General features: G+C 37.7%; 1 protein-coding gene across 5 annotated transcripts in view; it reads right to left on the bottom strand.

Annotated features, from left to right (window-relative positions):
• Positions 1-12,980, bottom strand: part of SLC39A9 (solute carrier family 39 member 9) — a 57,806-nt gene that overhangs the window by 13,691 nt on the left and 31,135 nt on the right. For 3 of the 5 annotated variants that reach the window (XR_004960418.1, XR_004960419.1, XM_036269757.1), the window contains exon 3: positions 1,484-1,678. Coding sequence is in view for 3 of the 5 variants with exons in the window: in XM_036269757.1 (XP_036125650.1) it covers positions 1,484-1,678 (195 nt within the window). In the remaining 2 variants the exon portion in view is untranslated. Of the gene's footprint in view, positions 1-1,483; positions 1,679-1,774; positions 1,914-6,116; positions 6,165-12,980 lie in introns of those variants that run through there. The other 2 variants (XM_036269783.1, XM_036269774.1) reach the window with 2 other exon arrangements.

Here is a 12,980-nt window from a genome sequence, read left to right as displayed (position 1 = left end):
TGTTTGTTATGTATCTCCCCTGAAAACAGCAGGGGCAACTGGAACAGGAAGAATGCTGAGCTTGGCTGAAAGGTCACCAGAGACTTGATCTCAAAGACTTAATTACCTAAAACACCATGTAACCTAGGGAACCACTTTGCAAATAAATTGTGCTGCATCCAGAGATCAAAAGCATTTGCTCCCTTGCAATGCTCCCCCTCACTCCAAGCCCCCTCTTCTTGTAGTTCATTGCGTTGCAACGACCCGACCCCGACCCCGGCAGGCTGAGAGTGGGCAAATGTCTTAGAGAATTCTAGTTGTCCTTTAAAGAAGCTTATTGTGCCCTGGCCGGTTTGGCTCAGCGGTTAGAGCATCGGCCTGCGGTCCTGAGAGACCCGGGTTTGGTTCCCGCTAAGGGCACATACCTCGGTTGCAGTTTGTCCCCGACCCTGGTCGGTTGTGCGGGTGGCAGCCACTTGATGTGTCCCTTTCACATCGATGTTTCTCTCTCTCTCTCTGTTCCTCTCTCCCCCCCCCCCCCACTCTACCTGAACAAAAAATGGAAAAATGTCCTCGGGTGAGGATTAAAAAAAAAATAAAAAAAATAAAGAAGCTTATTGTTCCTTGATAAGCAAGCTACAAATGTCAATGGGTTTGGAATGCCACCCTAAAAGTGTCAATCAAAGTATACAAAGTATACATATATCTGAAGGAAAATATTTTTGTGAATCAGGATTTTCTACACTAGTAACCATGAAAACAAACATCCAAATGAACTGGATGTTCAAATTGACACTCATGTTGCCTTGGTAAAGCCCATCTCACAATTTAATGTTCTTAGTCAAGCTAAGAAACAGTAGTAGCTGTCATACAGATATCCTAACATATAAAACTTAACCTTGCTTCTGATTAAATGTATTATCTCATAATTTAATGCATTAATAAAGATATACATTACCAGATCACAAAACTGTTTGAAAGTTTTCAATATAACTGGTTTTCTCTGTAACCTTATGTTGCATATTTAAAAGCATTATTCCAAAAAAGGTCCATAGGCTTTAGATTACCTAAGAGCTCCACGGCACAAAAAGGGGTTAAGAACTTCTGCCCCAGACTCTTAACTAAGCTTGACAGCTTTAAGATAACCAGGGTAGCCTGGCCAGAGTGGCTCTCAGGGCACATGCTTGGGTTGCAGACTTGATCCCCAGTAGGGGGCATGCAGGAGGCAACCGATCAATATTTCTCTCTCTCCCATCCTCTCACTCTAAAAATCAATAAAAACGTTTTAAAAAATAACAATAACCAGAGTAGTACTTAATAAACACTCTCTGGTGTCATGTCACAACTCACTAGCTCCGCAAACTGAGTAAAATGTTCATGGGAACCTGAAGAAGACAAGTTTTAGCACTAAATCAAGCCAGTGACACATTAAATTATTCAATCATTTGTGATTTTCTAAACCGCAAATTTATTGCACTGCCCAGAAAGCCTCGGAATCACTTACCATCAGTAGAATGCACATGGGAGCTGCCAATCTGGTCCACCAGCAACATGAAAACAAAGCCCAGTACGAGGGAAACACCAATGTAGGCATGCAGCCGTGTGTGGTCATGGCTATGCTCGTGTTCATGGGCAACTGGAATTTCTGCTTTATCTGATGCAATCACATTCTGCGTTTCAATCCCTTGGTGGTGTTTTCCTATAGCAGAATGAACCATAAAGAGAAAAAATGGTTTCCTCGTAAAACATTTTCATGTAGAAGCTTCCATTGTTTTGTATTTCAAGCTCTACTTACTTTACTGCAAAACCATCCATTTCCTATAGTGAATCCAGCCAATCATAAACTCCTTCAACTTAAAGTTCATGATGAAAAACTTCCCCAGTGTCTTCTGCTTTTGGCATGCAGACCTTTTAACTGCCTATTATCTCAAAACCTAGGAAATGGAAGCAAATCACCAAGCAAGAAAGCAATCATAATCCCAAGGGATATGATCCCCAAATCCTCCTTTTTGACTGAGAAATTCATGCCAATCACATCAGAAATCACAGTAAGTTTTATTTTGATGAAAACAGGTAAATGAAGAGCAATAACAAAAATAATTACAATAAAATTCATCCAGTTTTATACCTAGGTTGATATAAAAATTGCAAAAAAAAAAAAAAAAAGCAAATCAAATATAAAACTTTTAGCTTTAAAAAATATCAGGGGGCAGTCACTAACTAGAAACAAAAGGGGAGAGCAGTTTAAAATGGGTACATCCTGCCCTGGCCATTGTGGCTCAGAAGGTTGAGCTTCCTCCCATGCACCAAAAGGTCAAGGGTTGGATTGCTGGTCAGGGCACATGCTTAGGTTTCTGGCTCAATCCCCAGTAGGGGGCATGCAGGAGGCAGCCAAATGAAGTTTCTCTCTAACATGGATGTTTTTTCTCTCTCACTTCTTCTCTCTCTAAAATCAATAAAAACATTTAAAAAAAAATAGAGGCATAACCTTTAAATTCAGTTCTAGAATTACCATGATTGTTGGGAGATTCTGAATTATAGAAAATAACACCTGGCCAAGTAATACTACTAGTTTATATTCCCATATTTGACACTCAAAACATAAATGCTTCAAGATCGTATCTCTGCTGTGTTTCATGAATAGAGGCTAACATAATAGACATTTATCATTTATAATTAGATTAAGCATTTTTACCTTTAATTAAATAAATTGAAAAAGCCCACTGTAATATTTTAGACACTGCTTTAATTCTTTTATTTTATCCTCACCCGAGGACATTTTTCCTTTTTGTTGTTGTTGTTCAGATAGAGTGAGAGGCAGAGAGAGAGAGAAAGAAACATCGATGTGAAAGGGACACATCGAGTGGTTGCCATCTGCACGACCCAACCAGAGCCGGGGACAAACTGCAACCGAGGTACATGCCCTTAGTGGAAACCGAACCCGGGTCTCTCTGGACCGCAGGCCGAAGCTCTCACAGCTGAGCCAAACCGGCCAGGGCATTGCCTTAATTCTTTAAAAGTCATTTTTGAAGGTCACAAGGACATGTCATTTGAAGATAATTAAAAAAAAAAAAACTATATATTTTTCTAACTCCTGAAAGATATTTTTGATGTTTTCACAATTCTTTCGTTAAAACCTTCCTTTAATGTGGTAAATACACATGACAAATTTAGCATTTTAACCATTTTTAAGTGTACAGTTCTCCAGCATTATGTACATTCATACTGTGCTGCAACCATTGCCACCATCGACCCCATCAGTGTGGTATGTATGTGGTAAGAGCTCACTAAATGTTCAGGAACAGTTATATATTAAATGAAATTCATTTGGGAGAATCATTTGTACACATTTTATATGAAGTATTTCACCTAAATATCTGGTCCAATACAATCCGGAGCAATAACATAACGTTGGGGGAAAGGAAGACAAGTGGGCAAGGGAACAGAAGACACTAGAATTTTAGCAGACAAAATGAAAGGTTGAGGAGATAGATCTTACTAGCTCACGATCATCCATGTTTCAGAATCCTAAGAGGAGAGCAGCAATTTTCAACCACTGCGCCACAAGAATTTTTAAAATATCAATACCTGACTATTTAGTCAGGGGCACTGACCTCTTTTCCTTTAGATTATCAAGTTAAAAAATGACAACAGCCAACACAACAATAGCCGTCCTTGTGTGAATGAATCAAAATTATTCATATCTTTTTGTCAGATGGGCAATGTAAAATATTTTTTGGTGTGCCACAGAATTTTAATAATTAGTTTATGTGTGCCATGAGATGAAAAAGGTTGAAAATCACTGGATTAGCCCTGGCCAGATGGCTCAGTTGGTTGGAGCATCATTCTGTTCACCAAAAGGTTGCAGGTTTGATTCCCAGTCTGGTTGAGGGTTCAATCCCTGGTCGAGGCATGTACAGGAGGCACTGATCAATGTTTCTCACATCGATGTTTCTTTCTCCCTCCCACCCCAAATCAATGAAAACGTATCCTCCTCGGATTAGGATTGGAAAAAAAAGAAAATCGCTGAAGTAGAGTATAATAAGAGTTTTAAAGACCTTCATTTTCTTTAATGAATGGTAAGAGTTAATTAAATATAATTGCAGATGTAACCCAATCCTTTTAAGTGTAGAGCAAAATGACAGAAAAAAAGCCATAAGATGGTAAAGACTCTGATATGTGGCATTCTTGGAGATGTTAGTGGGAAATCTATACCGAACCATTACTGATGACAATAGTTTTGATGATTATCTATTAATGTATACATAACATTTATATTTAAGTGTCTGACCCAAATTGCCTGCTTTCCCAAACATGTTCCAAAGAATTATGGTGGTTTCAGATTTTAGCTCCACAGTAAATAAGCACTGAAGTACTCAAACTATGTTCATAACACTTGTTTCTAAAAAAAAAAAAAGTTTTCTCGAATGAATGCTCATAATCACCTAATTCCAGTGATTTTAGAGCTATAATTATAGAAGAACATGTGAGAGATTCCTTTTTACATTAATCAGTATTTAACAGTGTTTACTAAAGTGTCAGAGCACTTAGTTAATTAACATGGTATACTGAGCTCTGAAAAAAGATCTGTTAATTATCATAATTGCAAGGTCCACAGAAGAACTAAACTATAGGCTGCTGTAACATGTAAACAAACTCTTTTCTTGAAGCTTAGAGAAAAATTAGTTTTATCTACAAATGAAGAAGAGAGGGAAAAGGTGGGGGGAAAATAAAGATAAAGTAGCAGAAACTAAAATGATTGTGACTAAACTAACTCATCAGTATGAAGAGAGATGTGAAAATTTTTGAGACAGCTTAGTTTAAATAAGCTAATATCATGGTTGAGCTACCTCAAAAATTTTTTAGAGTGGAGTATTACTATTTACTTTTTATAAAGAATGATGGGATTTCTGGTGCTGGCCCAAATGGAGTAAATCCGCTATAGCCTCAATTATGTACTGACTAAGACAAAAACTGTTAAAAAAACATCTAACTACCTGAAGACTACAAAAAGCAAACAATATCAAGAAGAGAGAGGGCAGCAAAGCCTTCAAAAGAAACCCTGTTCTTCTGGCCAAAGGACCAGAAAAGGTGCTGCTGAGAGGTACTGGTGGGAAGAAAAATCCCTTTCCCTTTTTTCCTTTTGCCCGTCTTTTTTCTTTCCCAGCCCTGACCTGAAGGTAACCTCAGTTTCAGAACTGCTGGCAGTAATGCAGGTGGTTAAAACCTCTCTCTGGCCAGAGTAACTGGGAAAATGGCCTCAGAGGTCTGAAAAGTATGGAGGAAAATTCAGTTATTCTGTCCTTTTCTCCTGTCACTTTGTGTTGAGGGCAGCTCGAGTCACATGGGACTATGCAGTGACAGCAAGGGCAGTTAAAAATCCTACACAGACTTCTTTCTGGCCAGAGGACCGAGTGTGGGTCCCTGGGAACCAGAGAATATGGGAAAATACTGGAAAGAGCTGGGGCAGGGGTTCCCCCTAATCCTGTGTACAAATGATCCAAGTCCAAAAGTCACCCCTGAACTCTGCAGAGATGACAGATCCAAAGCAGCATTGCAAAGGCTTTGAAAACTGAACTAAAATTGGAACCATCACCCAAAAAGGGAACACAGAATTGGCAGTCTGAACCCAACCAGGTTAACTGCCTGCTAAAATAAAATAAACATTCTCCAGAGGACCCAGAATCTCAAATTATAATATTCAAAATGTCCAAGATACAACCCAAAATTACTTGATATACAAAGAAAAAGGAAAATATGACCAATGACTAAGGGAAAAATAACCAATCCAACCCCAATAGAATTCAGATACTAGAAAACTCAAAAGACTTTAAAGTAGCTAAAACTATGCTCTCTGAGGTAAACACACTTTGAATGAATGGATGTCCTCAGTAGAGAAATAGAAACTATAAAAAGGAATGTAGAAATTTTAGAATTGAAAACTATAATATCTGAAACAGTGAGTTCACTGGATAGGCTCAACAGCAGAATGGAGATGATAGAGGAAAGAATCAGTGAACTTAGCTCCAAGGGCAGAGTTGAATAGTACCAATAGAGATAAATGACTCACAAAGTCTAAAATATTTACTATATGACTCTTTACCAAAAAAGTTTGCCAACCTCTGGTCTAAACATACCAATTAGGCCCTGGCTGGGTAGCTCAGTTGGTTAGAGCACCATCTCAGTGTGCCTTGGCTGCAGGTTCAACCCTGTCAGGGCACATACAAGAATCAACAAACGAATGCATAACAAAGTGGAACAACAAAGCTTTCTCTCTCTCCCCCTCCTCCATTCCCCCTCTCTAAAGTCAATCAATAAAAAATTTAATAAAAATAAATAAACACACCAATTGGAAGACAGACTGTCAAATTAAAATTTAAAAACATAATCCAACTGTATGCTATTTATAAGAAATCTACTTTTTAAAAAATGTTTTTATTGATTTTTTTAGAGAGAGAAGAAGGGAGAGAGAGACAGAACATCGATATGAGAGAGAAACATGAATCAGCTGCCTCCTGCATGCCCCCTACTGGGGACTGAGCCCGCAACCTGGGCATGTGCCCTGACCAGAAATCAAACAGGGACCTCTTAGTCCATGGGAGGATGCTTAGTCTACTGAGTCACACTGGCTGGGCAAGAAATGCACTTTTTTTTTCCTTATGAATTTTAGAGAGAGGAAGGGAGAGGGAAAGACATAGAAACATCAATAAGCGAGAACATCGATTGGCCACCTCCTATATGCCCCCCACTGGGGATTTGACATGTGCCCTGACCAGGAATCGAACTAGCAACCTCTTGGTGCATGGGTCGATGCTCAACCACTGAGCCACACCGGCCGGGCAAAATCCACTTTAAATATAATGAATGACATAGACAGATTAACAGTGAAAGAATGAAAGGAGATATACCATGTAAACGCTGATCAAAAGAAAGCTGGAGTGGCTATATTAATAGCATATAAAGTAGACTTGAAAACAAGGAATATTACCAGGAATAAAGAGGGACATTACATAATGATGAAAAAGGTTAATTCATCAGTAAGACATAGCAATCCTAAATGTGTTGGTACCTAATCAAAGAACTTCAATATGAGTAAAGCAAAAACTAATAGAACTAAAAGGAAAAATAGACAAATTCACAATTGTACTTGGAGACTTCAATACTTCTATCTCAGTAATCAAAGAACAAGTAGAAAATCAGCAAGGATATAGAAGACCAATATTATCAAACAACTTTACCTAATTAACATTTATAGACCACTCCACAAAAGAAAAACAGAATATGTACTCTTTTCAAATATGCATGAAACATTCAGCAAGATAAACCATATTCTGGTCTGTTAAAAAAACATTTACAAATTTGTAAGTATTCAAATCATACTAATTATGTTCTTCGACCATAATGAAATTTAACTAGAAATCAGCAACAAAAAGAATCTGGGGAAAGAATTGGAAATTAAGAATACACTTCTAAATAACACATAGGTCAAAGAATAATTTGGAAAGGAAATTAGAAAATATTTTCAACTGTATAAAGATAAAAACATAACATATCAATATTCCTGGGATGCAATTAAAACAGTGCACAAAGGGGAATTAGACAACTGATTATACTACAAAAGAAGATCTCAAATTAATAGGCTTCTACCTAAAGAAATTCAAAAAAGAAGAACACATAGGTGGAAGAGGAGGGGGATAAATGGCAATAGAAAAAAACCTAAATTAAATTAAAATTTAAAAAAGAAAAGAACAAAAAAGCAAGTAAAGCCTAAAACAAGCAAAAGGAATAATAAAGATAAGAGTAGAAATCAAAAAAACGAAAAGGAGAAAAATCAACAGAAAAAAAAATCAATGAAATCAAAGGAAGGTTTTTGAAAAAAATAATAAAACTGACAAACCTCTAGCCAAAATGATCAAGTTAAAAGAGAGAAGACAGCCCTGGCCGGTTTGGTTCAGCGGTTAGAGTGCCGGCCTGCGGTCCTGAGAGACCCGGGTTCGGTTCCCGCTGAGGGCATGTACCTCGGTTGCAGTTTGTCCCCGGCCCTGGTCGGTTGTGCGGGTGGCAGCCACTCGATGTGTTCCTTTCACATCGATGTTTCTCTCTCTCTCTGTTCCTCTCTCTCCCTCCCACTCTACCTGAACAAAAAATGGAAAAATGTCCTCGGGTGAGGATAAAAAAAAAGAGAGAGAAGACAAATCATCACTATTAAGAATGAAAGAGATGAGATTACTACAAACATTAAGAGGATAAAAGATTACAGGCGTTCCTGCCATTTCGCGCTTCAACTTCTGTGTCTTCACTCTATCTCAGTTTTCTCAAATACATTCATTAAAAAGTTTATGGAGACAGTGAAAATGATACAGCGCACACCCTGAGTCAATTATACACCCCTGTATTACAATTAAAATTAAAATCACTGTACGTATGGACTGTAGGTCTATATATTTGAGCATCCCTGCATATCCTTCAATGCCAGGTGCAACCCAGGTGCAACCCCTCAACCACTCCTTGTGTGTGGGCAATAACTTTTTTCCAAAAATCAGGTGTGGTGAAATCAAGCCAATCAGAGCGTGCTGTTCACTGATTGGCTATCCTATCCTCTTCCTCTCCTTGCCACTGATAGACTCAGCCTCATGCAAGTTCGTTTCTGTCATACACGCTTCTACATTGCTACGCATCGGAAGCATCTTTGCTCTTGTAAGTGTTTGCAATTTCTTAGAACTTTTACCTATGCCCCACAATGGCTCCTAAACATGCTGCTTCTTCCAAGCCTTCTGATGATAAAACTAAGCGCCGGAGGAAGGTGATTACCATCCAGGAGAAGGTGAAACTCTTGGATATGATCAAAATTGGCAAGAAAACCGTGGAGGTTGCCCACCATTATGACTTGAATGAGTCTACCATTTGCTCCATCCATAAAGATGAAAAGAACATCCGTGCAACGGCTACTGTCTCTTTCAACAAGGAAGCAAACTGCATCGTGACAAGTAATAAGTTCATAGTGAAAAGAGAGTCTGCCCTAGCCATTTGGATCAGCAACAGCCGCAAGACAAACATTCCGTTGGATTCGCTGGTCATCCGGGAGAAGGCGAGGCAGCTCTATCAGCGCTTTACGGCGGACGAACCTCAACCAGGACCCTCTTCTGCAATGTTCATGGATTTCATGGCGAGCAAGGGTTGGTTTGAGAAGTTCCAGAAGAGGTATCATCTGAAGAGTGTCACTCTCCACAGAGAAGCTGCCTCTGCTGACCAGCCTGCAGCAGAGGACTACGTGAACAACATGTTCCAGAAGGATCTGGTGGAGATGACTAAGTCTGCGAGTGAGGAGGACAAAGAGCAGCCAGAGGTTCCTGGGGGTCAGGAGGAGGAAGTTGGCCTTACACTTGAGCATCTCTCGCAAGTCATGAGAACTATTAAGGTAGTACAGGACATGACTGGCGAATGGGACCCACAAATGATGCGTGCATTGCGGTTCCGGAATGCACTTGATGGAGCGATAGATCCCTACAAAAGCCTCTTCACACATATGAAAGACAGCACCAGCAACTGCCTATCATGATGTTCTTCAGTTGCGCACCCAGACACCCACTGCCTACTCCTAGTGCTCCTTCAGCAGGAGAAAACGACGCACCCGCTGAAGATTCTGCACCGCCTGAAGACTCTCCTACTGAGGTGGTGCCTTCAGAGGAGCAGAAACCTTGCTCTTCTTTGCTGTGCAGTACAGCTCTTCATCTTCATCGCTTCATCATCGAACAAGTTGCACTATTTTCATAAGTTAGTGGTTGTGTGTGAGAATTGTGTATGTGTAATTAAATGTACAATAATAATAATATATCTGTAACGTCTAATATGTCTTATTTTCTATTATTTTGTCTAATATATTGGGTAATATGAGTGTAATGGTGAATAAAGGGTGTTATTTCATGTCTAGAGGGCACTAATAATGTTAAAAACTTATTTAGAAGGTCGTAAACAGGTTTTCTATGCTCTAACTGCAAAAATATTCGATTTATAAATAACCCTACTTTGCGAAAATTCATTTATTGCGGTAAAGTCTGGAACTGATTAACCACGATAAATGAGGGCCGACTGTACTATGAACAACTTTATGCCCATAAAGTCTTCACCTTAGAAGAAATGAATCAATTCCTTGAAAGATGCAAACTTCCAAAGCACAGGAATAGAGAACTTGAATATCTCATTATCTATTAAAGAAATGGAATTTATAGCTAAAAACCATCCAATATAGAAAACCCAGGCCCAAATGATAAATTCTAGCAAACATTTAAAGAAGAAATATTTTTGATTCTACACAGTCTCTTCCAAAATATAGAAGAGGAGCGAATACTTCCCAATCCTAACGGGCCAACAATATTCTGATAACAAAAACCATACAAAGACATGGTAAGAAAGGAAAACCACAGGCCAATATTCCTCATGAACAGAGACACAAAAATCCTCAACAAGATATTAGCAAACAGAATCTGTCAATATATAAAAAGAATAATTCATAACAGATGGAGGTGGGGGTGGGGGTAGGGGTGGGAAGGGTGGTATGTTCAAGTCTAGTTCACCCATTAGTAGACTAGAAAAAGCATTTGACAACATCCATTTAAGATAAAAACTCTCAACAAACTGGGAATAGGAAAATATTTCTTTAACCTGAAAAGGGAATGTAGAAAAAACCTACACAGATAATGATGAAAGACTGGATGAGAACAAGGCAAGACTGTCCACTTTCATTCCTAATCAACCTCCTAATGGATGGTATAGTCTGTGCAATAATGAAAGAAATAAAAAGCATGTTGGAAAGAAAAACATTAAATTGTCTTTATTCACAGATGACATGATTCTTTATGTAGCAAATTCCAAAGACTCCACAAAAAATTTCTATAAGTAATAAGTGAGGTTAGCAAATTTCTAAATAGTAGAATATTGGAAATAAAGAAATATTTTAAAGTGTCATTTATAATTGTACCAAAAACATGAAATATTTAGGTATAAATCTAACAAAATATCTACAGATCTGTCTATTAAAAACTATAACACTGACTAAAGAAATCAAAGAAGACCTAAATAAATGGAGAGAGATACTGTGTTCATAGATTGGAAAACACAATATTCTTAAGATGTCAATTCTCCCCAAATTAATCTACAGATTCAATTCAATCTCAGTCAGAACCTCAGCATGATTTTTTGTAGATATTGACAAGTTCACTCCAAAATTTCTATAGAAAGGCAAAGGAGCTAATTTAACCAAAACAATTTTGAAAAATAAGAACAAAGTTTAGAAAACTCCACTGTCTGATTTCAAGATCTGCTATAATGCTACAGTCTTCACGACAATGTAGTATTGGCAAAGCACAGACAATATAAATCAATGGAACAAAGAGAGAGTCTAAAAATAAACCAACACAAATATGGTCAATTGATTTTTGACAAAGGAGCAAAGACAATTTAATAGAGGAAGGACAGTCTTTTCAACAAATGGTTTTGGAACTACTGGGTATCTACCCATATGTAAAAAAATTAACCGTTATTCTGTGTTCAAAATTAACTCAAAATGGATCATATGTAAGACCTAAAATTATAAAACTTCTAGAAAAAACAATATATAATCTTTGTGAACTTAGGTTCAGCAAAGGTTTTTATATGACACCAAAAGCACAATTCATGAAAGAAAGAACTGATAAATTGGATTTTATCAAAATTAAATCTACTCTGTGAAAGAGACTATTAAGAGAATGAAAAGATAAGCCACAGAGTAGGAAAAAATATTGGCAGGGCACATATCTAATAAAGAACTTGTATCCAGAATATATAAAGAACTTTCCATACTCAATAAAAAGAAGAGCAAAAGATTTGATATCACCAAAAAAAGATATAACACTGGCAATCAAGCACAGAAAAAGATGTGTTTAACATCACTGCCAATTAGGAAACTGAAAATTATAACCACATTGAGATACCACTACCCACTTATTAGAATGACCAGAATAAAAAACTAAAACAAAACAGATAATACCAAGTGTTGACAAGAAACTGAACCAAATGGAAGTCTCATACATTACTGATGGGGCTGCAAAATGGTACAGTTACTTTGGAAACAAATTTGGCAATTTCTTGTGATGTTAAACACACATGTATCATATGACCCTGCACTTTCACTTGTAAGTATTTACACAAGAGAAATAAAAACTCACGTTTACACAAAAGCCTGTACACAAATATTTATGGTGATTTTATTCATAATCACCCAAACTGAAAACAACCAGTATGTCTTTTGACTGGTGAAGGAATAAACTAAGGTTCATCCAAACAATGGGATACTACACAGAAATGAAAAGGTACAAACCATCAATACACAGAATAATATGATAACTCTCAAATGCATTATGCCAAGCGAAAGAAGCCAGACCCAAAGGCTACAAGATTCCATTTATATGATATTTGGAAAAGGCAAAATTATAGGGACAAAGAAGAAATCAGGTTTAACTACAAAAGGGTAGCATGAGAGAAGTTTTTGTGTGTGATGGAACTGTTCTGTTTTTTTTTTAACTTTCATCTTTTTTTAAAAAATTCTTTTTTCTTTATTGATTTTAGAGAGAGAGGAAGAGAGGGAGAGAAAGATAGAAACATTGACAAGAGAGAATATCAACTGCCGCCTCCTGCATGTCCCCCATTGGGGATTTGGCCCACAACCTGGGCATTTGCCTTGACCAGGAATTGAACCGGTGATCTCTTGGTGCATGGGTTGATGCTCAACCACGGAGCCACACAGAAATGTTCTGTTTTTTATTGCAGTGGCAATAACATGACTCTATGCCAAAAGTGTACAGCAAAAAGAGTGAATGTAAAAATATATAACTAAAAATAATAAAATGAATTTTAAATGATGGCTTAGGGTGAGAGACCAATCCACGATGAGAGGTTAAAGAGACAGGAATGCTTATTTTTGGAAAAGCAAGTTTATAAAATACACGGTACCTATTTTCAGAATC

This window comes from Molossus molossus, unplaced genomic scaffold, assembly GCF_014108415.1.
Source record: "Molossus molossus isolate mMolMol1 unplaced genomic scaffold, mMolMol1.p scaffold_m16_p_1, whole genome shotgun sequence".
NCBI lineage: Eukaryota > Metazoa > Chordata > Mammalia > Chiroptera > Molossidae > Molossus > Molossus molossus.
Note: the sequence above shows the minus strand (reverse complement) of the source record. Positions and strands in the feature narration are given on the sequence as shown.